The 16,864-nt window shown below is 32.3% G+C and overlaps 2 protein-coding genes across 2 annotated transcripts; both read left to right on the top strand.

Annotated features, from left to right (window-relative positions):
* Positions 1–2,048: 2,048 nt before the first annotated feature.
* Positions 2,049–4,126, top strand: LOC110651212 (pentatricopeptide repeat-containing protein At1g62930, chloroplastic). The gene is given in 3 exon segments (XM_058139330.1): positions 2,049–2,181; positions 2,754–3,135; positions 3,138–4,126. Coding segments are annotated over 2 exon segments (1,176 nt in total). The 5' UTR covers positions 2,049–2,181; positions 2,754–2,756; the 3' UTR covers positions 3,935–4,126.
* Positions 4,127–4,171: 45 nt separating this feature from the next.
* Positions 4,172–6,720, top strand: LOC131175321 (pentatricopeptide repeat-containing protein At3g22470, mitochondrial-like). The gene is made up of 2 exons (XM_058139055.1): positions 4,172–4,214; positions 5,558–6,720. The coding sequence occupies exons 1-2, from the start codon at positions 4,172–4,174 to the stop codon at positions 6,718–6,720; spliced, it is 1,206 nt and encodes a 401-aa protein (XP_057995038.1).
* Positions 6,721–16,864: the final 10,144 nt, after the last annotated feature.

Genomic DNA, 16,864 nt, shown 5'->3' with positions numbered 1-16,864 from the left:
CTGTCTGGCCGGAAATTCACAGATCCGGACAACTGTCGAATTTCCGCGAATTGAAGATGCCTACACGAAGCCCATAACACGGGGGTTAGTACATAAATTTTTCAGAATTTTCTAAGCTCATTAAATGCTCGGAAAAACACTGCGAAGTTCCGTGGGACTCACCAAAAAACGGTGTCGGAAAAATTCGAAATTTATATCGCCGCGAAGCTCTCGACGAGTGGAGTGCTTTGGTACTCTCAGTTTTCTCGTAGGGTTCACGGTTTGCGAGAAATCTAGCCCAAAAGTTAAAATGGGCTAAAACTTCCCGGGCAAAAATTGGACAAACCGCTCGATGGATTTCGGTGTTTTTGGTGTCTATGGAAAGCTCTCGACGAGTAGATGGATTTAGACACAAGACTCGGTCTGATTGGTAGCCGGATCCGTCGGATTTTGGCCGGGAAGACGAAAAGTCGCGCGCGCATAAGGGGCCGTTCGCGCGCGTTTTCCGGCGTGGGCCGTGGGAAAGGTAGGCAGCGAGCCGGGTGGTTGGGGAGGCAGCGGCGCGGCAAGGGGAGGAGGGAGGAGAGAGAAAACGGGAGAGGAAGAGAGGAGGAGAAACGCGCACGGGAGAGGAAGAAAAAGGAAGAAGAAGGCCGGTCCGATTCGATCGGTCCGATCCGGTCTGGTTCGATTCGGCTGGTTCGATTTAGAATACAAAATTTTAAATTTTTACTCTGCCTTGGGACCGAAAATGAGGTCCAAAAATTTCACAAAAATTTCAGAAAACTCAGAAAAATTTGTAGACTCCAAATATATTTTTAGTTTTGCCACGTGGTTTTTAAATTAATTTTTAAAAATCATCAAAGTTTATATTTTCGGAAAATCGAACCCGACTTTTAAAATCCGAAAAATCTCAAATAATTTCTTAAAATTTAAGTAAGATTAAAATATCAATAATACTCATAAAATAATAAAATTTAAAATTTTGGGGTATTACAAATGGTATTAAATTTAAGTTTTAAGTATTTTTGTGATACAAATTAAAGTTAATGAAACGATAATAAAATAACATTAAAATTAAGGGACGGTGAATACTAATTTATAATTTTTTCAAAGTATTCAATTTTGAACTAATTGTTTAAACTTTTCAATTTTAAAGAATTTTTAATTAAAATTAAAATTTAATTAAATAATTAACAACATATGTGTTTATGAATACTTAACAAAACTCTTAACACAAAACTTAATTGTTTTTACATTAAAAATACAATTAATGGGTATTTTATTAATTTTTCTATAATTAATGATAAATTAGTCAAGAAATGAATAGATGGATCAATCTATAAATGAAATAAAAAGTGATTAAATAACTTATTTATTTTTTATCCATTATCTTCAATGACCTCGTGATATAATAATATTGTTTTATTTTTAATTTAATTATTTTATTAATTTTATTTTTAAATATCCGAATAAAAATAAAAAAAGAAATACAAATAAAAAATTAATTATGCACTTTTAAATAGTCTGTATTTCACCTCTTTTTTCAATGGCATTTTGTTAAATAAATACTATTTTTATAAATAATTTTAGATACATATTAAATTTGTAAATACTTTTTTACATATTTTTAATAATTAATCCAAATTAAAACTTAAATTTTTATATGAATATATCTTATCAAATTCGACTTAAATTTTGGTTTTGTTGAAGGATTTGCTCAACTAGTTAATAATTTGAAGCAGTAAATTATTAAAAACTAATTAATTGTATATTAATAAATATTCTACTTATTAATATAAATTCATAAATTTAATTAGATATTTCTTTTGTTATTTTTAAACTAAAATTTCACCTTACATTAGATTATATTTATATATAACTTTTAAATTTTATAAATAAAAATTTCAATTTTAATTATTTTCAATAAATATTTTTTACTTTCAATATTTATAAATAAAATATAAAAAATAAAGTTTTAGAAATTCGTAATTATATTTTTAGTATTTTTAGAGCAGCTGGATAACGGGGCAGCAACTCCAGCGCAAACACACAAACTCTCTCTGTCTGCCGACTGAAAGTTTGCAGCTTTACTGAGATGAAAGATGATTGTAACGGCGAAGCTAAGATTCATGAAAACCATGTGTTTAGCTTCAGCTTTCAGGAGCTTCCACTTTCCACTGCTATGGGATTTGGGAATCGGTAACTTTCATTATCCAACCCTATTGTTTACTTGCTCTTTCCATTATTCTTCTAGATCAACTTCCACTCACACGCATAAAGATGCAAACTTGATATCTAAATTCAATTATGCTTTTTTTAGGGACGTTAATGATGCCCTAGCTTCCTTTAATCACGTCATTCTTATGCATCCTCTGCCTTCTATTGTTGAATTTGGTCGATTTTTATCTGCTCTTGTCAGAATGAAACAATACCACACTGTTTTTTCTTTGTCCAGAAAAATTGAGTCCCTAGGAATCTCACACAATGTTCATTCTCTTAACATCTTGATTAACTGCTGCTGCCGTTTACACCTTGTCGAATTTGGCTTCTCAGTTTTGGGGAAAATCCTCAAAATTGGATTGGAGCCCAACATTGTGACATTTAACACCTTAATTAACGGCCTCTGTGTAGAGGGTAAAATCAATCTAGCAGTAGACTTTTTCAATGATATGGTTGCAGGAGGTTATCAACCTGATGTTTGTTCTTACAATGTGATAGTAAGTGGTTTTTGTAGATTTGGGAAAACAAATGTGGCTATTTGGTTGCTAAAGGAAATGATTGAGAGAGGTTGTGAGCCAGATGCTGTGACTTACACTGCTATCATCGATGCCCTTTGCAAGGATAAGCTAGTTGCTGAGGCAGTAAACCTCTTCTCTCACATGAAGAATAAAGCCATTTCACCTAATGTTATCACTTACACCTGCTTAATTCATGGTCTTTGCAATTTAGGCAAATGGAATCAAGCTCGAGCCTTGTTGAAAGAAATGGTGGGGCAAAACATATCACCAGACATTTTTACCTTCAATATATTGATTGACTCTCTTTGTAAGGAAGGATTGGTTTCAAATGCTCAAAGTATAATCAAGATAATGATTCAAGCAGATGTGGAGCCCGATGTTGTCACTTATAATTCGTTGATGGACGGATATTGTCATGTAGCCAAATGGATAAAGCTAGAAAAATATTTGATTTGATGGTACAAAATGGAATAGTCAATGCTTTTAGCTATGGCATCTTAATTAATGGATATTGTAAGAGCAAGCGAATAGATGAAGCAATGCAACTTTTTGATGAAATGCCTCAAAAAGGTTTTCTTCCTGACACTTTTACTTACACTACTCTCATACAAGGCTTGTGGAACGCAGGGAAGCCCAGGGCTGCACAAGAGCTATTCAAGAACATGTGTTATCATGGTTATCGGCCAAATATAATAACTTTCTCAATTTTGCTTGATGGCTTGTGCAAACAAGGGGATCTTGATGAGGCACTTACATTATTTGAAGCAATGGAAAGGAGTCAATTGAAGCCGAATCATGTGAGTTATACCATCTTGATTGATGGCATGTGCAAAGCTGGGAAGCTTCATGATGCCAAGGAATTTTTTTCTAGGCTTTTTGAAAAAGGCTTGCAGCCTAATGTTTATACATATGGTATAATAATTAAAGGCCTTTGCATAGAGGGATTGCTAGTTGAAGCATACAAGGTGTTTAGAGGAATGAAAGATGGTGGATGTTCACCGAATGGTTGCTGTTATAATGTAATTATTCAAGGATTTCTCAGACATGGAGATGTACCAAAAGCATCACAACTTATTGAAGAAATGATTGGTAAGGGATTCACTGCAGATGCCACGACCGCCAAATTGGTAATGCATTTATTGCCCAATGACGATCTCATTCTTAGAAAACTGCAAAATCAGACTGAAGGTTCTAAAGGTGTAAATGTGAAGTGAGATATTATCAATCAATGCCTGGTCAATAGATGTAAGACGTCTTTGTTATGTTGTGTGTTATTGGTATGAAATTCTCTTTCAATATGATTACAATTACAATTTATCCAGTTAGTTGCTTTAGCTTTTATACAAGAAACTGTTTATTAGTTGTAAACATTAATGAATATGTTCTATTGATACGTTGTTCTGAAAGAGGGAGGTAATGTTAATTTCCTATATACAGTTAGTATAGCGAAGATGGTTGTTTTTGGTGCAGGAAAATGGACAGAACAAATATTGGGTAAGTATATGTACAACTAAAGATTTGTTATAGTGCCTATGCTAACGTCTTTACCTTTCTCTACTGAGAATGCAACACTTATTGCATTATGTGCTATTTCCCTTACTAGTGCATTACACCAGTTTGCTAAACCATGTGTTCTTTTGGTCAGCTACTAGCTCTGCTCGGTGATTTGTGTGTAAACTAGTAGTAGGGATGAGGTGAAAAAAGGCATGTTGGTGTTTCTTCCCTTTTTATCCTTGAAAGATAATTACAATTTTATAGAGTATAAAATTTATTATACCACCATGAATTAGAAAAATCAAAGCTAAATAAAATTTTATTTTAGGTGGATTAGTAATTCATATTTTATTATTTAAAAATTTTAATATATTAATACTTTTTATTTTTTCTTTTAAGAATATACTCACATACAGAAAAATTAAGACTTATTATACTAACATTAATCCTTGATCAGGAGGAAACTAATGAATCTTTAAATCACATGAAATCAATTAATGACCTTTAACTTTATGGAATTGAATTGTCTTCCATTTTATAAATATACATTTCACTGAAGTATTTTCAGAATTAAATTAAAATTGAAATTAGAAATTGTTAAGAGAGAGAGAGAGAGAGAGAAGCAGTTGGTGAAGCTGTACTTATTTACAGAGATCGAAGATGATGATAACGGCGAGGCCAAGTTTTATGAAAACCCCGTGTTTAGCTTCAGCTTTCAGGAGCTTCCACTTTCCAATGCTATGGGATTTGGGAATCGGTAACTTTCATTCTGCATGCCTATTATTTACTTACTCTTTCCATTCTTCTTCTAGATCAACTTCCACTCACACACATAAAGATGCAAGCTTGATATCTAAATTCAATTCTGCTTCTTTTAGGGACGTTGATGATGTCCTAGCTTCCTTTAATCACATCATTCTTATGCATCCTCTGCCTTCTATTGTTCATTTTTCTCGATTTTTATCTGCTCTTGTCAGAATGAAACAATACCACACTGTTCTTTCCTTGTCCAGAACAATTGAGTCCCTAGGAATCTCACACAATGTTCATTCTCTTAATATCTTGATTAACTGCTTCTGCCGCTTGCACCTTGTGGATTTTGGCTTCTCAATTTTTGGGAAAATCCTCAAAATTGGAATGGACCCTGACATTGTGACATTTAACACCTTAATTAACGGCCTCTGTATAGAGGGTAAAATCAATGGAGCAGTAGACTTTTTCAATGACATGGTTGCAAGAGGTTGTCAACCTAATGTTTGTACTTACACCGTGATAGTAAGTGGTCTTTGTAAATTTGGAAAAACAAATGTGGCTATTTGGTTGCTAAAAGAAATGATTGAGAGAGGAGCCAGATGTTGTAACTTACACTGCAATCATCGATGCCCTTTGCAAGGATAAGCTAGTTGCTGAGGCAGTAAACCTCCTATCTCAAATGAGGGATAAAGGCATTTCACCTAATATTATAACCTACAACTGCATAATTCATGGTCTTTGCAATTTAGGAAAGTGGAAACAAGCTTCAGCCTTTTTGAAGGAAATGGTGGGGCATAACATATCTCCAGACATTTTCTCCTTCAGTATATTGATTGACTCTCTTTGTAAGGAGGGACTGGTTTCAAATGCTCAAAGCATAATCAAGATAATGATTCAAGCAGGTGTGGAGCCTGATGCTGTCAGTTACAATTCACTGATGGACGGATATTGTCTGCCTAGCCAATTGGATGAAGCTATACAAATTTTTGATTTGATGGTACACAATGGAATAGTTGATGCTTTTAGCTACAACATCTTGATTAGTGGATACTGCAAGAGCAAAAGGATAGATGAAGCAACGCAACTTTTTGATGAAATGCCTCAAAAAGGTTTTCTTCCTGACACTATTACTTATACTACTCTTATACAAGGCTTGTGGAATGCAGGGAAGCCCGGGATTGCACACGTTCTTTTCAAGAACATGTTTTCTCATGGTAATCAGCCAGGTATAATAACTTTCTCAACTTTTCTTGATGGCTTGTGCAAACAGGGGAATATTGGTGAGGAACTCATGCTATTTAAAGCGATGGAACAAAGTCTGTTGAAGCTTGGTCATATGTGCTATAACATTTTGATAAATGGTTTGTGCAGAGCTGGGAAGCTTAAGGATGCCAAGGAATTTTTTTCTAGGCTTTTTGAAAAAGGCTTGCAGCCTGATGTTTATACATATGGTACAATAATTAAAGGACTTTGCAAAGAGGGATTGCTAGATGAAGCATACAAGGTGTTTAGAGGGATGGAAGATGGTGGATGTTCACCAAATGATTGCTGTTATAATGTGATTATTCAAGGGTTTCTCAGGCATGGAGATGTACCAAAAGCATCACAACTTATTGAAGAAACGGTTGGCAAGGGATTTTCTGCAGATGCCACGACCACTAAATTGGTAATACGTTTATCCTGCAATGGTGATCCCATTTTGAGAAAACTACGAAGTCAATCTAAAGGTTTTAAAGGTGTAAATGTGAAGTGAGATGTTATCAATCAATGCCTGATCAACTGATGCAGGAAGTCTTTGTAATGCTGTATGCTATAGGTACTTGATTCTATTTCAATATGTGTACTATTACAATTTTGTCTGGTTAGTTGTATTTGCTTTTTTAAATGAAACTCTCTATTAGTAGTAATATCATTATCATTTTAATAGGCTGTATATGCTCATTAACATCAATGAATTTGTTCTATTGATACATTGTTCTGAAAAAGCAAGGTAAAGCCAATTTCCTATATACAAGGAGTATAGTGAAGATGGTTGTATTTGGCATAGGAAAATGGACAAAACAACTATTGGGTAAGCATATGAACGACTTAAGATTTCTTACGGTGCCTCTTTTGATGTCTATCCTTTCTCTACGAAGAATGCAACTCCTAATACATTACTTGCTATTTCGGTTGTCAATGCATTTTGTAAATTGTTTCAATTTTGGAGAATCATTTCTCAAAGTACTATGATGACATTAAATTTCAAACTTTTGTTAACTTCCTAAATGCAAAATACTCGCAAACTCACTAGATATGTCCGTTTATATGTAGGAATTGTAATAGTATTTGGAATCTCCTAGCAATAGGTGTGTCATTCTCTGTGAATTTACATATTTATCACCCTTCTTCTGTTAAGGAACTGTCTGAATGGATTATGCATGAACCAGGGTAGTAGATATTTCTATTACAAGTGTTCGTGATATATATCCAACAGGTTAGTTATGATACGTTTATGAAATTATAGTTGGATTTGATGAAGGTCATCGAGGTGATGAGGAGATGGTTTCCCATTTTAACTTGGTCTAGTCTAACATTGACTACCTAATGCAACAGTTATGTGCTTTTGTTTGGGACTGCTAGTCTTATCATTTTTAATGGTTTTACCTGCATATTAATGGAGGTCTCTGATAAGTGCAGAGATGAAAATAGAGGGAGAAACTCAAAGAAAGATGGCCAAGGGTTTGAGAAGGAAAATCAGTTGCAGCAATTCTTGGTTCACAGCTAAGCAGAGAGGGAGATTCTGTTATGAATGGAGCTTGCACGTGGGCAGAAGCTGAGAAGGCAGATGGCTGGTGAATTCTGGTTGTTTTCTTTTCTATTCTCAAGTCCTTTGTATTGAACTGCTGCACTTCTTTGACTGAGAAAGTTGAATGAAAATCTGAATTGAATTTTTTATTTAAAAACTTTGTTACAATTGTAGTGTGTTGGGAATCAAATATCACAGAGCTTGCCTTACTGTTTTTTGCAGAATGACTTAATTAACTCTATTAATTTTCCTTGCTAGTGATTGAACTCATTTAAAATTTGATCATCTTTGGCATCTTTGTAGAAACTTTTTGCTTCAACCAATCAATATTGTTTGGATTGATATAAACTATAAATACATTTCTGGTACTATAGAAATTGCATGTGCAAAGCTCTGTTACAGAGTCTTCTTTAGAATCCATATCCTAAATAGGATATAGAAGACTAAGTTGGAAAAGATACTTTTTTGTTGCATATCCATAGCTGCAAAACTTTTGAAGATGGATAGAAACTTAAATTTTTATATGAATATATTTAAGTTATTTGATTCAGCTGAAGCAACGACTCAACTAATTCAATTACAATTAGTAAATTATTAGAAACTAATTAAGTATACTCAACTCAACTAAGCCTTTATCCAAAAAATTTGGGATCGGCTATATGGATTCACTTTCTCCACTCTAAACTATTTTGGGTTAAATCCTTAAATCCTCAAAAATGTGTAATGCTTCTAGGTCATGTTGTACTACTCTACTCCAAGTCAATTTAGGTCTACCCCTTTTTTTCTTTCTATCCTCTAACCTAATGTGCTCGCTTGTCTAACTGGAGCCTTCGTATGTCTACGCTTCACATGACCAAACCACCAAACTAATTAAGTATATACTAATAAATATTCCATCCATTACTATAAATTTATAAATTTAGTTAACTTTTTTAATTATATCTATTAACATAAGTAAAAATATTTTATTAACTAATTTTTTATTTTTAAAATTAAAATTTTAACTTTCATTAGATTATATATATCTCAGTAATGACATGTTTAACTTTTTTTTTTTTGTGTGTAAACTTTATCATTCTTAATTTTGTGTAAACTGTTTAAGGCAATAGAATAATGGATGTGGTTTTTGCTCCTTTTGGGCAATGTTTTCTACACTGCTTTTGTGGTTATTGTTCCTTTTCCTTTGCAACTTCAACAACAATGGTTGCATTTCTAAGCACTTAAGAGAAAAAGCAAAACCTACTTGCATTTCTGAACAAGTTCATTCAATATAATAATTTTAAGTTCTTTTGGGGGTTAATTTCATTCATTGTCCCTTAATTTTGAGAATTGTTTCATTATCGTGCCTTAATTTAAACTTGTATTACAAAAATATTAAAACTATAATTTAATATCACCCAAAGTCCCTCTAACCACATTTTATGGGTACTTTGGTCAAAAACTAATATGGATATACATAGATGGATTAGATATAATAAAAAATAATTTAAGATTTTATCTGTCCAAAAATAATAAAAAAATTAGATGAATTAAAAGAGTTATCCATAATATTTCAACCACAATTAGAGATCCTAATATTTCTACGTGGTAGAGAGAGAAATATTTTTTATCATTAGTAATCCAACTAGGCAAGTCAAAATCAATTTCTGACTGTAGTACCCAACAGAATCTAATCAGAAGGATTTTAAATAGTGTTAAATTAAAATTTGAGTATTCTTGCGACACAAATTGAAGTTGAGGGTCAATGATGAAATAACTTCAAAATTAAGAGACGGTGGATACCAATTTATAATTTTTTTCAAGTATTTAATTCTAAACCAATTATCTAAACATCTCAATTTTAGAGAAATTTTAATTAAAATTGAAATTTAATTAACTAATTAACAACATATGTGTTTATGAATACTTAACAGAACACTTTTGAACATGAAACTTATTGTTTGTTTTTTTTTTTACTGAATACAAAACTTATTTTAGATGAACTGGTTGCTTTTTTTTTCTCTACCCTTTATTTGCAAGTATTTTTGAATAATCAACAAAAGGACAAAAAAAAAAAACTACTAATCATATTTTTGGGATTAATTTCATCCATTTTCAGTCAAGTAATTGTATCAGTGGCATCCATGAACTTCAATTTGTATGATAAAAATCTCTAAATTTTAATTTGAGTATCACTAAAATTCTTGTAATATGTTATTGCTAGTTTACAAGTTAACTTATTATTAAATTTCACTCATCATCCCTCAATTAGATAAGTGTACCATAAATGTTTTTTAAACTTTAAATTGTATTACAAAAATCTCTACACTTAGTTTAATATATAAATAATTTTAATACAAAACATATTTAACAATAATAATAATTTAAGATTAGATAAATTAATTTGCTAATATATTATTAACTTTTTTCCTAATTATATTAAATTAAAATTAATGAAATTAAGATAAATTGGATTTGAATCCTTTACACATTAACATAATTAAATTAAACAGTAATAATAAAAATGATATTATTATTTTTTTCTTTAAGAAAAAATTAATAATTATTATATAATTTTTATTAAGATAAATTGAACAAATAAATAAGTCAAAAAATATATTAACAAACATATTAGACTATTTTTAAATATATAATTTTTATTTTAAATAAATGGAAAATAAATAAATAAAAATTTATAATTTTAAACTAACCATAAAAATTTGAAAGAAAAATTACATAATCATAGTTAATAATTTATTGTGAATATTTTTACAAAAATGTCAAAGAAAATATATTAAAGTGAATTTAGAAATTTTTGTAATGCAAATTAAAATTGAGGAACGATTGCAATACATTCATCCAAGTTGAAGGATGGTAAGTGAAATATGAGCATAAGTTAATTATAAATCGGCGATAGCAAGTTACGATGATTTTAATGATATTCATATTAAAATTTAGAGATTTTTTTTTTTATATAAATTAAAATTTATAGACATTGCAAATAAAACCCCACAAATTAAGGGATAATAAATGAAATTAACCCTAATTTTTGAAAGTTATCGGTTTCGAAATCAAAACACTCTCCACAAAATTCTCTTCATGTTCCTTGGCTCCCTTTTACTATCATTTTCGGAAAATTATTGGATAATCCGGTGCACCTAATCACTTCATGATCTAATGCACCAAACCAATAGGAACACAGATTATGGCAATAAATAATGGGTCAATGATTTATAAAAGGAAATAAAGTAATTCAAATGTTCCTCGTATTCTCTTCCTTTTACTATCATTTTCAGGAAATTATTGGATATTCCCAGTGTACTAGATCACATTCATGATCCGATGCACTAGACCAATAGGAACACAATATATAACAGTAAGTAATGAGTCAGTAATATATAAAAAGAAATAAAATAATTCAATTATTTTATTAACATCATTGGTCTTAAAAGGTTCCTTTGCACATATTAAAAACAACAAATTAAAAAAATGAGCAATAATAATTGGAACTTACCAAACGTGAAGAACAATATATCATTCAGATTTTTCTTGTCTAAACTCAGTCCATCATAAACTCAAGACACAAGATATACGGTAAGACTCACTTATTAAATACATGAATCTTATATATTTATGTTTTAGGTTTATAATGAATTAAGTTTATGCAAGAATTTTCCGAATCATTAACTCCCCACTCAGCATATAAGCTGCAAGTCTAAACACATATGCAAATTACTCTAGAAAACAAATGAAGAATTCACATATCAAGCAATGAATATTGACACACTATTCCTTCAACTTGAACTTAGACATGTGAGTCAAATTTTCTTCCAAACAAAATTATGTTGTTTTCTAATATTTCTTCAGCATCAAAGAGAGTTGGAATCATTATCTTCTTCATAAAAGATAAGGATTGCCAAAGAAGAAGAAGAAAAATAAGTGAATATCGACATGCTATTCCTTCAAAGGAGAAGAAGTAGAAGAAGAAGAACTAGATAGGGCTTATTTGGCAAAGCCAATATTCCTCCCTTCCCACTTTTATATATAGCATAGAATATAGATAAATAAAAGTATAGTATAGATAGATAACATGAATACTATATCTAGTTTAATTATTATTAATGATTTTTTATATTTATTTATTATTTCATATAATTATGAAGAATTTGTTGATATAAAATAAATTAATTTATAATTAGTAAAATTTAAAAGCATAATATAGTTCAAATAAAAAATAAATTAAAATAAGCTACCATCTGATAATTAAGAAGAAGCTCATATTTTAGAGGACTTATTTGGCATTGCTGTTGAAGCTGTTATTGAGAAAAATGCTTTTTTAAATATATTAAAAAGAGAGTATTAAAAATAATTTAAAATTAAATTTGATAAGTTTTAGTCATAAAAATATTAAAATAACAAAATAAGTTTTTTCAAATTGTTTTTTTCAAGAACATAATTTTTTTTTTCAGAAAAATAGCTTTAGCCATCCAACCTCAGTGCCAAATAGGCATAAAGTTGATACAAATTACAACTAATTAATAGTATATTAACTTTGCAATTTTGATGGGCTTATCAAACAAGTTAATTCAGTTTTTTAAATATCTATCAATTATCGGCTGCATTCAATGACTGAACTAAATACCTTTTAAGAATTTTTTTGTTTTAAATAAAAATTATTTATTTAATTTTAAAGAAAACTATAAAATCAAATAATAAAAATAAATAATCATATTTAATTAATTTCAATATAAACAAAAACAATGGTCCAAGAAAAATATTTGTGACAATTTTAAAAGTTAGTTCTCCTATTTCATTATTCTAAAGATAATGTAGGTTAATAAGTGGCATAACTTAGTAGTATTTGAGTCATCTTTAGTATTGTAGGGTACTGAGTTTCACTCTCAATCATAGTGAAGCTAATTGTGACAAAAAAAAAAAAAAGAAGATAATGCAGGTTTGCGTTTTTAGGCAAGACAATATTAATAAATGCCTTAACGTACATAAATGGATAGAAAAAATTTAAGAGAAGATGCAATGCTTGTGGGAAAATGGTTTATAAAAACACCATCTTAAGCTTTTGAAGAAAAGAAACCTAGCAACTTACAAGAAAAGGAATAAGAGCTTTCATTGCTTCTGTCACTGCTACTACTTCTCCCTCTTCTTCTTTTTCTTGTTTGCAATGTAAAGGAATTTGGGTCCGAGACACCTATGTGAATCAGCCCAGATCCATGTCTTTATCATTTTATAAAATATTAATTAAAAAAAAAAAGAAAAAGTGCATAAAGAGATGCAACTCCTCATGCTCAAAGGTTGACCAAAATTCAATAACATAAAAGCCAATGGTTCTTATAGTCTTAATGATAAGAAACTTACAAAAGTTAGACAGTATATAGAAGACCATATATACAAAACACAAAAGGCATTTTTTTTCTCTACTTTAAAAGCTTAGAAGAATTGCCCGTGCATTGTGTGCATTTTGGCTTTAGAGTTTTATCTTCAAACATTCTCAATTTCAACAAATTGTGGAGCAATTTGATTATGCAAACAAGATGTGCATCTAGACTGTGAAATAAATTAAGTAGTTCATTATAAACATGTAATTATATGGTAGACTAGTGAAGTAATTTTTTTTTTTTTCCGAAAGATAAGATGATATGGGTCTCCAACAAACATGTAATTACAAATATGGGTCTCCAACAAACAAACATAGCAGAAACTTTAGGCCCATAAGACACCTAAAGTACAAAGTCTAGCACCTAAAATAGTAAAGCCTTGGGAATCAAAGAAGAAGAAACAAAATCCTTCTCAGCTCCATTTGCCTACCTCCCTATATTGAAGCTAGACTACCAACTGGGGAGAAAAGAAAGTTGTCCTTCATAGCAGTAGCTTATTTTGAGCTAATGAAACCTTCGGACAACATCATTTGAAATCAAACCCAACTGGCATAGAATCTCGAACCCAAAAGTAGAGTTACCTATCATGGCTATAGGACGGTGACACTAGTAGAGCTCACCGGCTTCTCATTCTCATTTAGCATTAGGCTTTAGCCATCCATTCATTAAGGAGGCTACGTGACCGTTAAGATGCTTAGTGTTTCACTCGCAAAGAGAACCCTCCCACTAGGCACAAATAGCACCAGACATAGAAACTAAACATAGCTAAACTAAAATCACACTGCAGATTTTCTCCAAGGTCCCTCTCCATAGACTTTTAAAACTTGCAACACACAACCACAAAAAAGTATTTACACTCAATTTGGAGGTATAAAGGGTAAACTAATTATCTAGGTCTGGAAGCCGCAAATGTCAACAAAGCAAGAGACTATGCCCAAAAGAAGAAAACAAGTGAATAATTAAGTTTTCTCTCTCTAGAAAAGAAGCTCGAAGTGAAGAATTAATTTCTCTCTCTAGAAAAGAAGCTTTCAACTTTTCTTTCTTCATGTTGCCTTCTTTTGACTAATGGCACATTCAAATATAGGGTAGCCGATAAACAATAGTTTTCTTTGGGACATAAAACATCCAAATGTAGCAATGAAAGTTTAGTTGCCAATCTTTCATACAAAGAGGTATTTTAAATGAGATTTATTCAAAAGGTACTTGAAAGAGTTTTGACTAGAAGTTCATATGTGGCCATAAGCCAGCAGCCAAATCCTAGTGTGCTGGCAAGCTTCTCTCTATTTTTTTAGAAAGAGTTTCTCTCTTCTTTTTTTACTTAGTCCCTAGGGCTTTCTACCTTTCTTCTTACCAAACCTTACTCGAAAGTGGGTTTTCTCCTCTCCCCCCCCCCCTCTCTTTTGGTACAGATTGTACATATAGATTTTTGTTTTCTCTTTATTGTAGGTCTAATACAATGGAGAGAGTTCTTGGTTGACTTGCTTAGCTCTTTAATGGGTTGCATGCTTTATTTAGGTTTTAGAGGTGGCTGAGACGAGTTAAAGCATTTGTTATAAGAAGAGGAGATACCCCTAGGGGTTGCAAGAGCTAGCCAAGTGAGAGCTAGCGCCCTCTGGCTATACGAGATTAAGAGGCCAATTTAGGCTTTGCCTCTTCCCTATTCTTCCTCTTTCACTGTTCCTCATTGGGTGTGAATGTTTGCTTAGTTTCCATGCTTATTTTTCACCAGACTTTAATGGTGTGAATGTTCCTTCCTTGAGTGTTAATGTTTTTTTGGTTCCCATGCCTATTCTTCACCAAACTTTAATGGTTTCCTAGCTTTGATCTTGTGCCAAGTGAGGCTTGGTAGTGATAGTTTATCTTCTTAGCTTGCTTGTTTTGCCACCTACTCAAAAGACCTCCATGACTGGAAGCAACGCTAATTACTGTTGTCATCAGATCCTTTATTTTCGAGCTGTTCCACTTTCTCGGTTTGAAAGATGCGTTGTTGGAACTAGATTGGAATGCCAAGTCCTTGTGTTTTGGGCTCCATTCTTTGTGCTGTTTAGTAAGGGTTTGGCCTTCAATTTGTAATGGGCCTGGATCCTTATTGTAATAACTGGATTTCCTTGTCTTTTGGCTATTATGTTTGTATCTCTTAGCCTTCTAATGCCTTTTAATAAACCCAAGATCTTCAAGAAAAAAAAAATGAAGTTCATATGAATGCTTAAACTAGAGTCTCACACACGCTTAACACTAGAAGGTGTCTATATTTTGATGAACCATGATGATCTTGTTAAAATGTCAAAAGCTCTGAGAGGAAATGTGTGAGTGTCATATTTGAGTCCATCTCTGTCTTAATTGGTGCGCCAAACTTGGAATTCATATTACTTACTCCCAAAGGCTTATTTTATGGTCTTTAGAATTAAAGAAAAACACAATTTTATAATTTAATTATAATCTTTTAAATTTTTTTTCTAATTTAAAAAAAAATAACCTTATCTCCCATTTATTATTATTATGGCGTGAACATTTTTTTAGACAAGTCTGGATTCATCTTGCAATTAGAATTGGTAATTTTAGTCCACCAATACCTAAAGCCTTTGCCCCGCTTTGAATATTATAATTTTAAAATAAATTTTACAATAAATGTCGACACCATATTTTGGCCGACCTCCAGAATCAATAAACTGATCTCCACTACTAAATCTCCCTTTGCCAGTCAATTATATTTCCGATCTCTCCTTGCCAGTTAACCACATTTCCGATCTCTCTTCACAAAGAATTGAATCAATGCTAAGTCCTCATATCAGTTAAAGCCTTACCGGTCTCTCAAATCACTCACCGATCTCTCAAGCCAATTATCAAATTTCCTGACCATTCAACTACATTCCCGATCTCTCTTGTCAAACAAAATTGAACCAACACTAGATCTTTACGTCACCAGTTTTATTACCGACCTCCCCTTTAAAAGTTTAGGAATAATCAAGTTAAAGTTCCACTCCGGTTTAATAATGATCCCGATCTTAAATGTTCAAGCCAAATTTCCAATTTTAATCAAGTCCGTTTAGTGTTGGTTCCCTGCCGATTTCATGCTCATTGTGTTTTTCGACCTCTTACACTTAGATTAATAATCACTTTTAGTTATTTTAATATGCTCAGACAATCAAGTGTTTAAATAATTTAGAGATTTTCCGATCACATTCATTCACTGGACAAAAAGAAGACTTCATTTCATATTAAAGTTTGTACAAGTCATTCGGCTGGAGGATCACCCCCAGCCTGATCTACATTTTGCTCATTTTCTCTCTCACCCTCAGCCTCTTCCTCACTATCCTCACCTTCACCCTCGGGAGCCAGGTCTGCCATCCAGGAGAAGTCCTCCTCGGGGTAACGCTTCTTAAGTTCGGTCAAGAGATCCCTGTGAGCGTTCACATAAGCAGCGGCCACTCCTGTCACCATCTCTTCTTCTTTCGCCTTAAGCTCCTCAGTAAGGTGAGCGATGTGAGCAGCTTCATCGGTCCGAAGTGCTTGAACTTCCTCCAGAACACGGGTTCGCTCGGCCAGAACACGAGACTGTTCGGCCAGCTTGTCCTCATAGAACTTCATCCGCCCCTCAAGTTGAGATATGTAATCCTGAGCGGATGAGAGTTGGGATCGGAGAGAAGACACCTCGTGACCCCTCTTCTCGACTTCCTTACCCAGGCGATGAGCTTTCTCCCGAACAATGTGCTGGTTCACCAGGCACTCCACGTTCA

Source organism: Hevea brasiliensis, chromosome 17, assembly GCF_030052815.1.
Source record: "Hevea brasiliensis isolate MT/VB/25A 57/8 chromosome 17, ASM3005281v1, whole genome shotgun sequence".
NCBI lineage: Eukaryota > Viridiplantae > Streptophyta > Magnoliopsida > Malpighiales > Euphorbiaceae > Hevea > Hevea brasiliensis.
The sequence above is the reverse complement of the archived record's forward strand: the minus strand, read 5'-3'. Positions and strand labels throughout refer to the sequence as shown.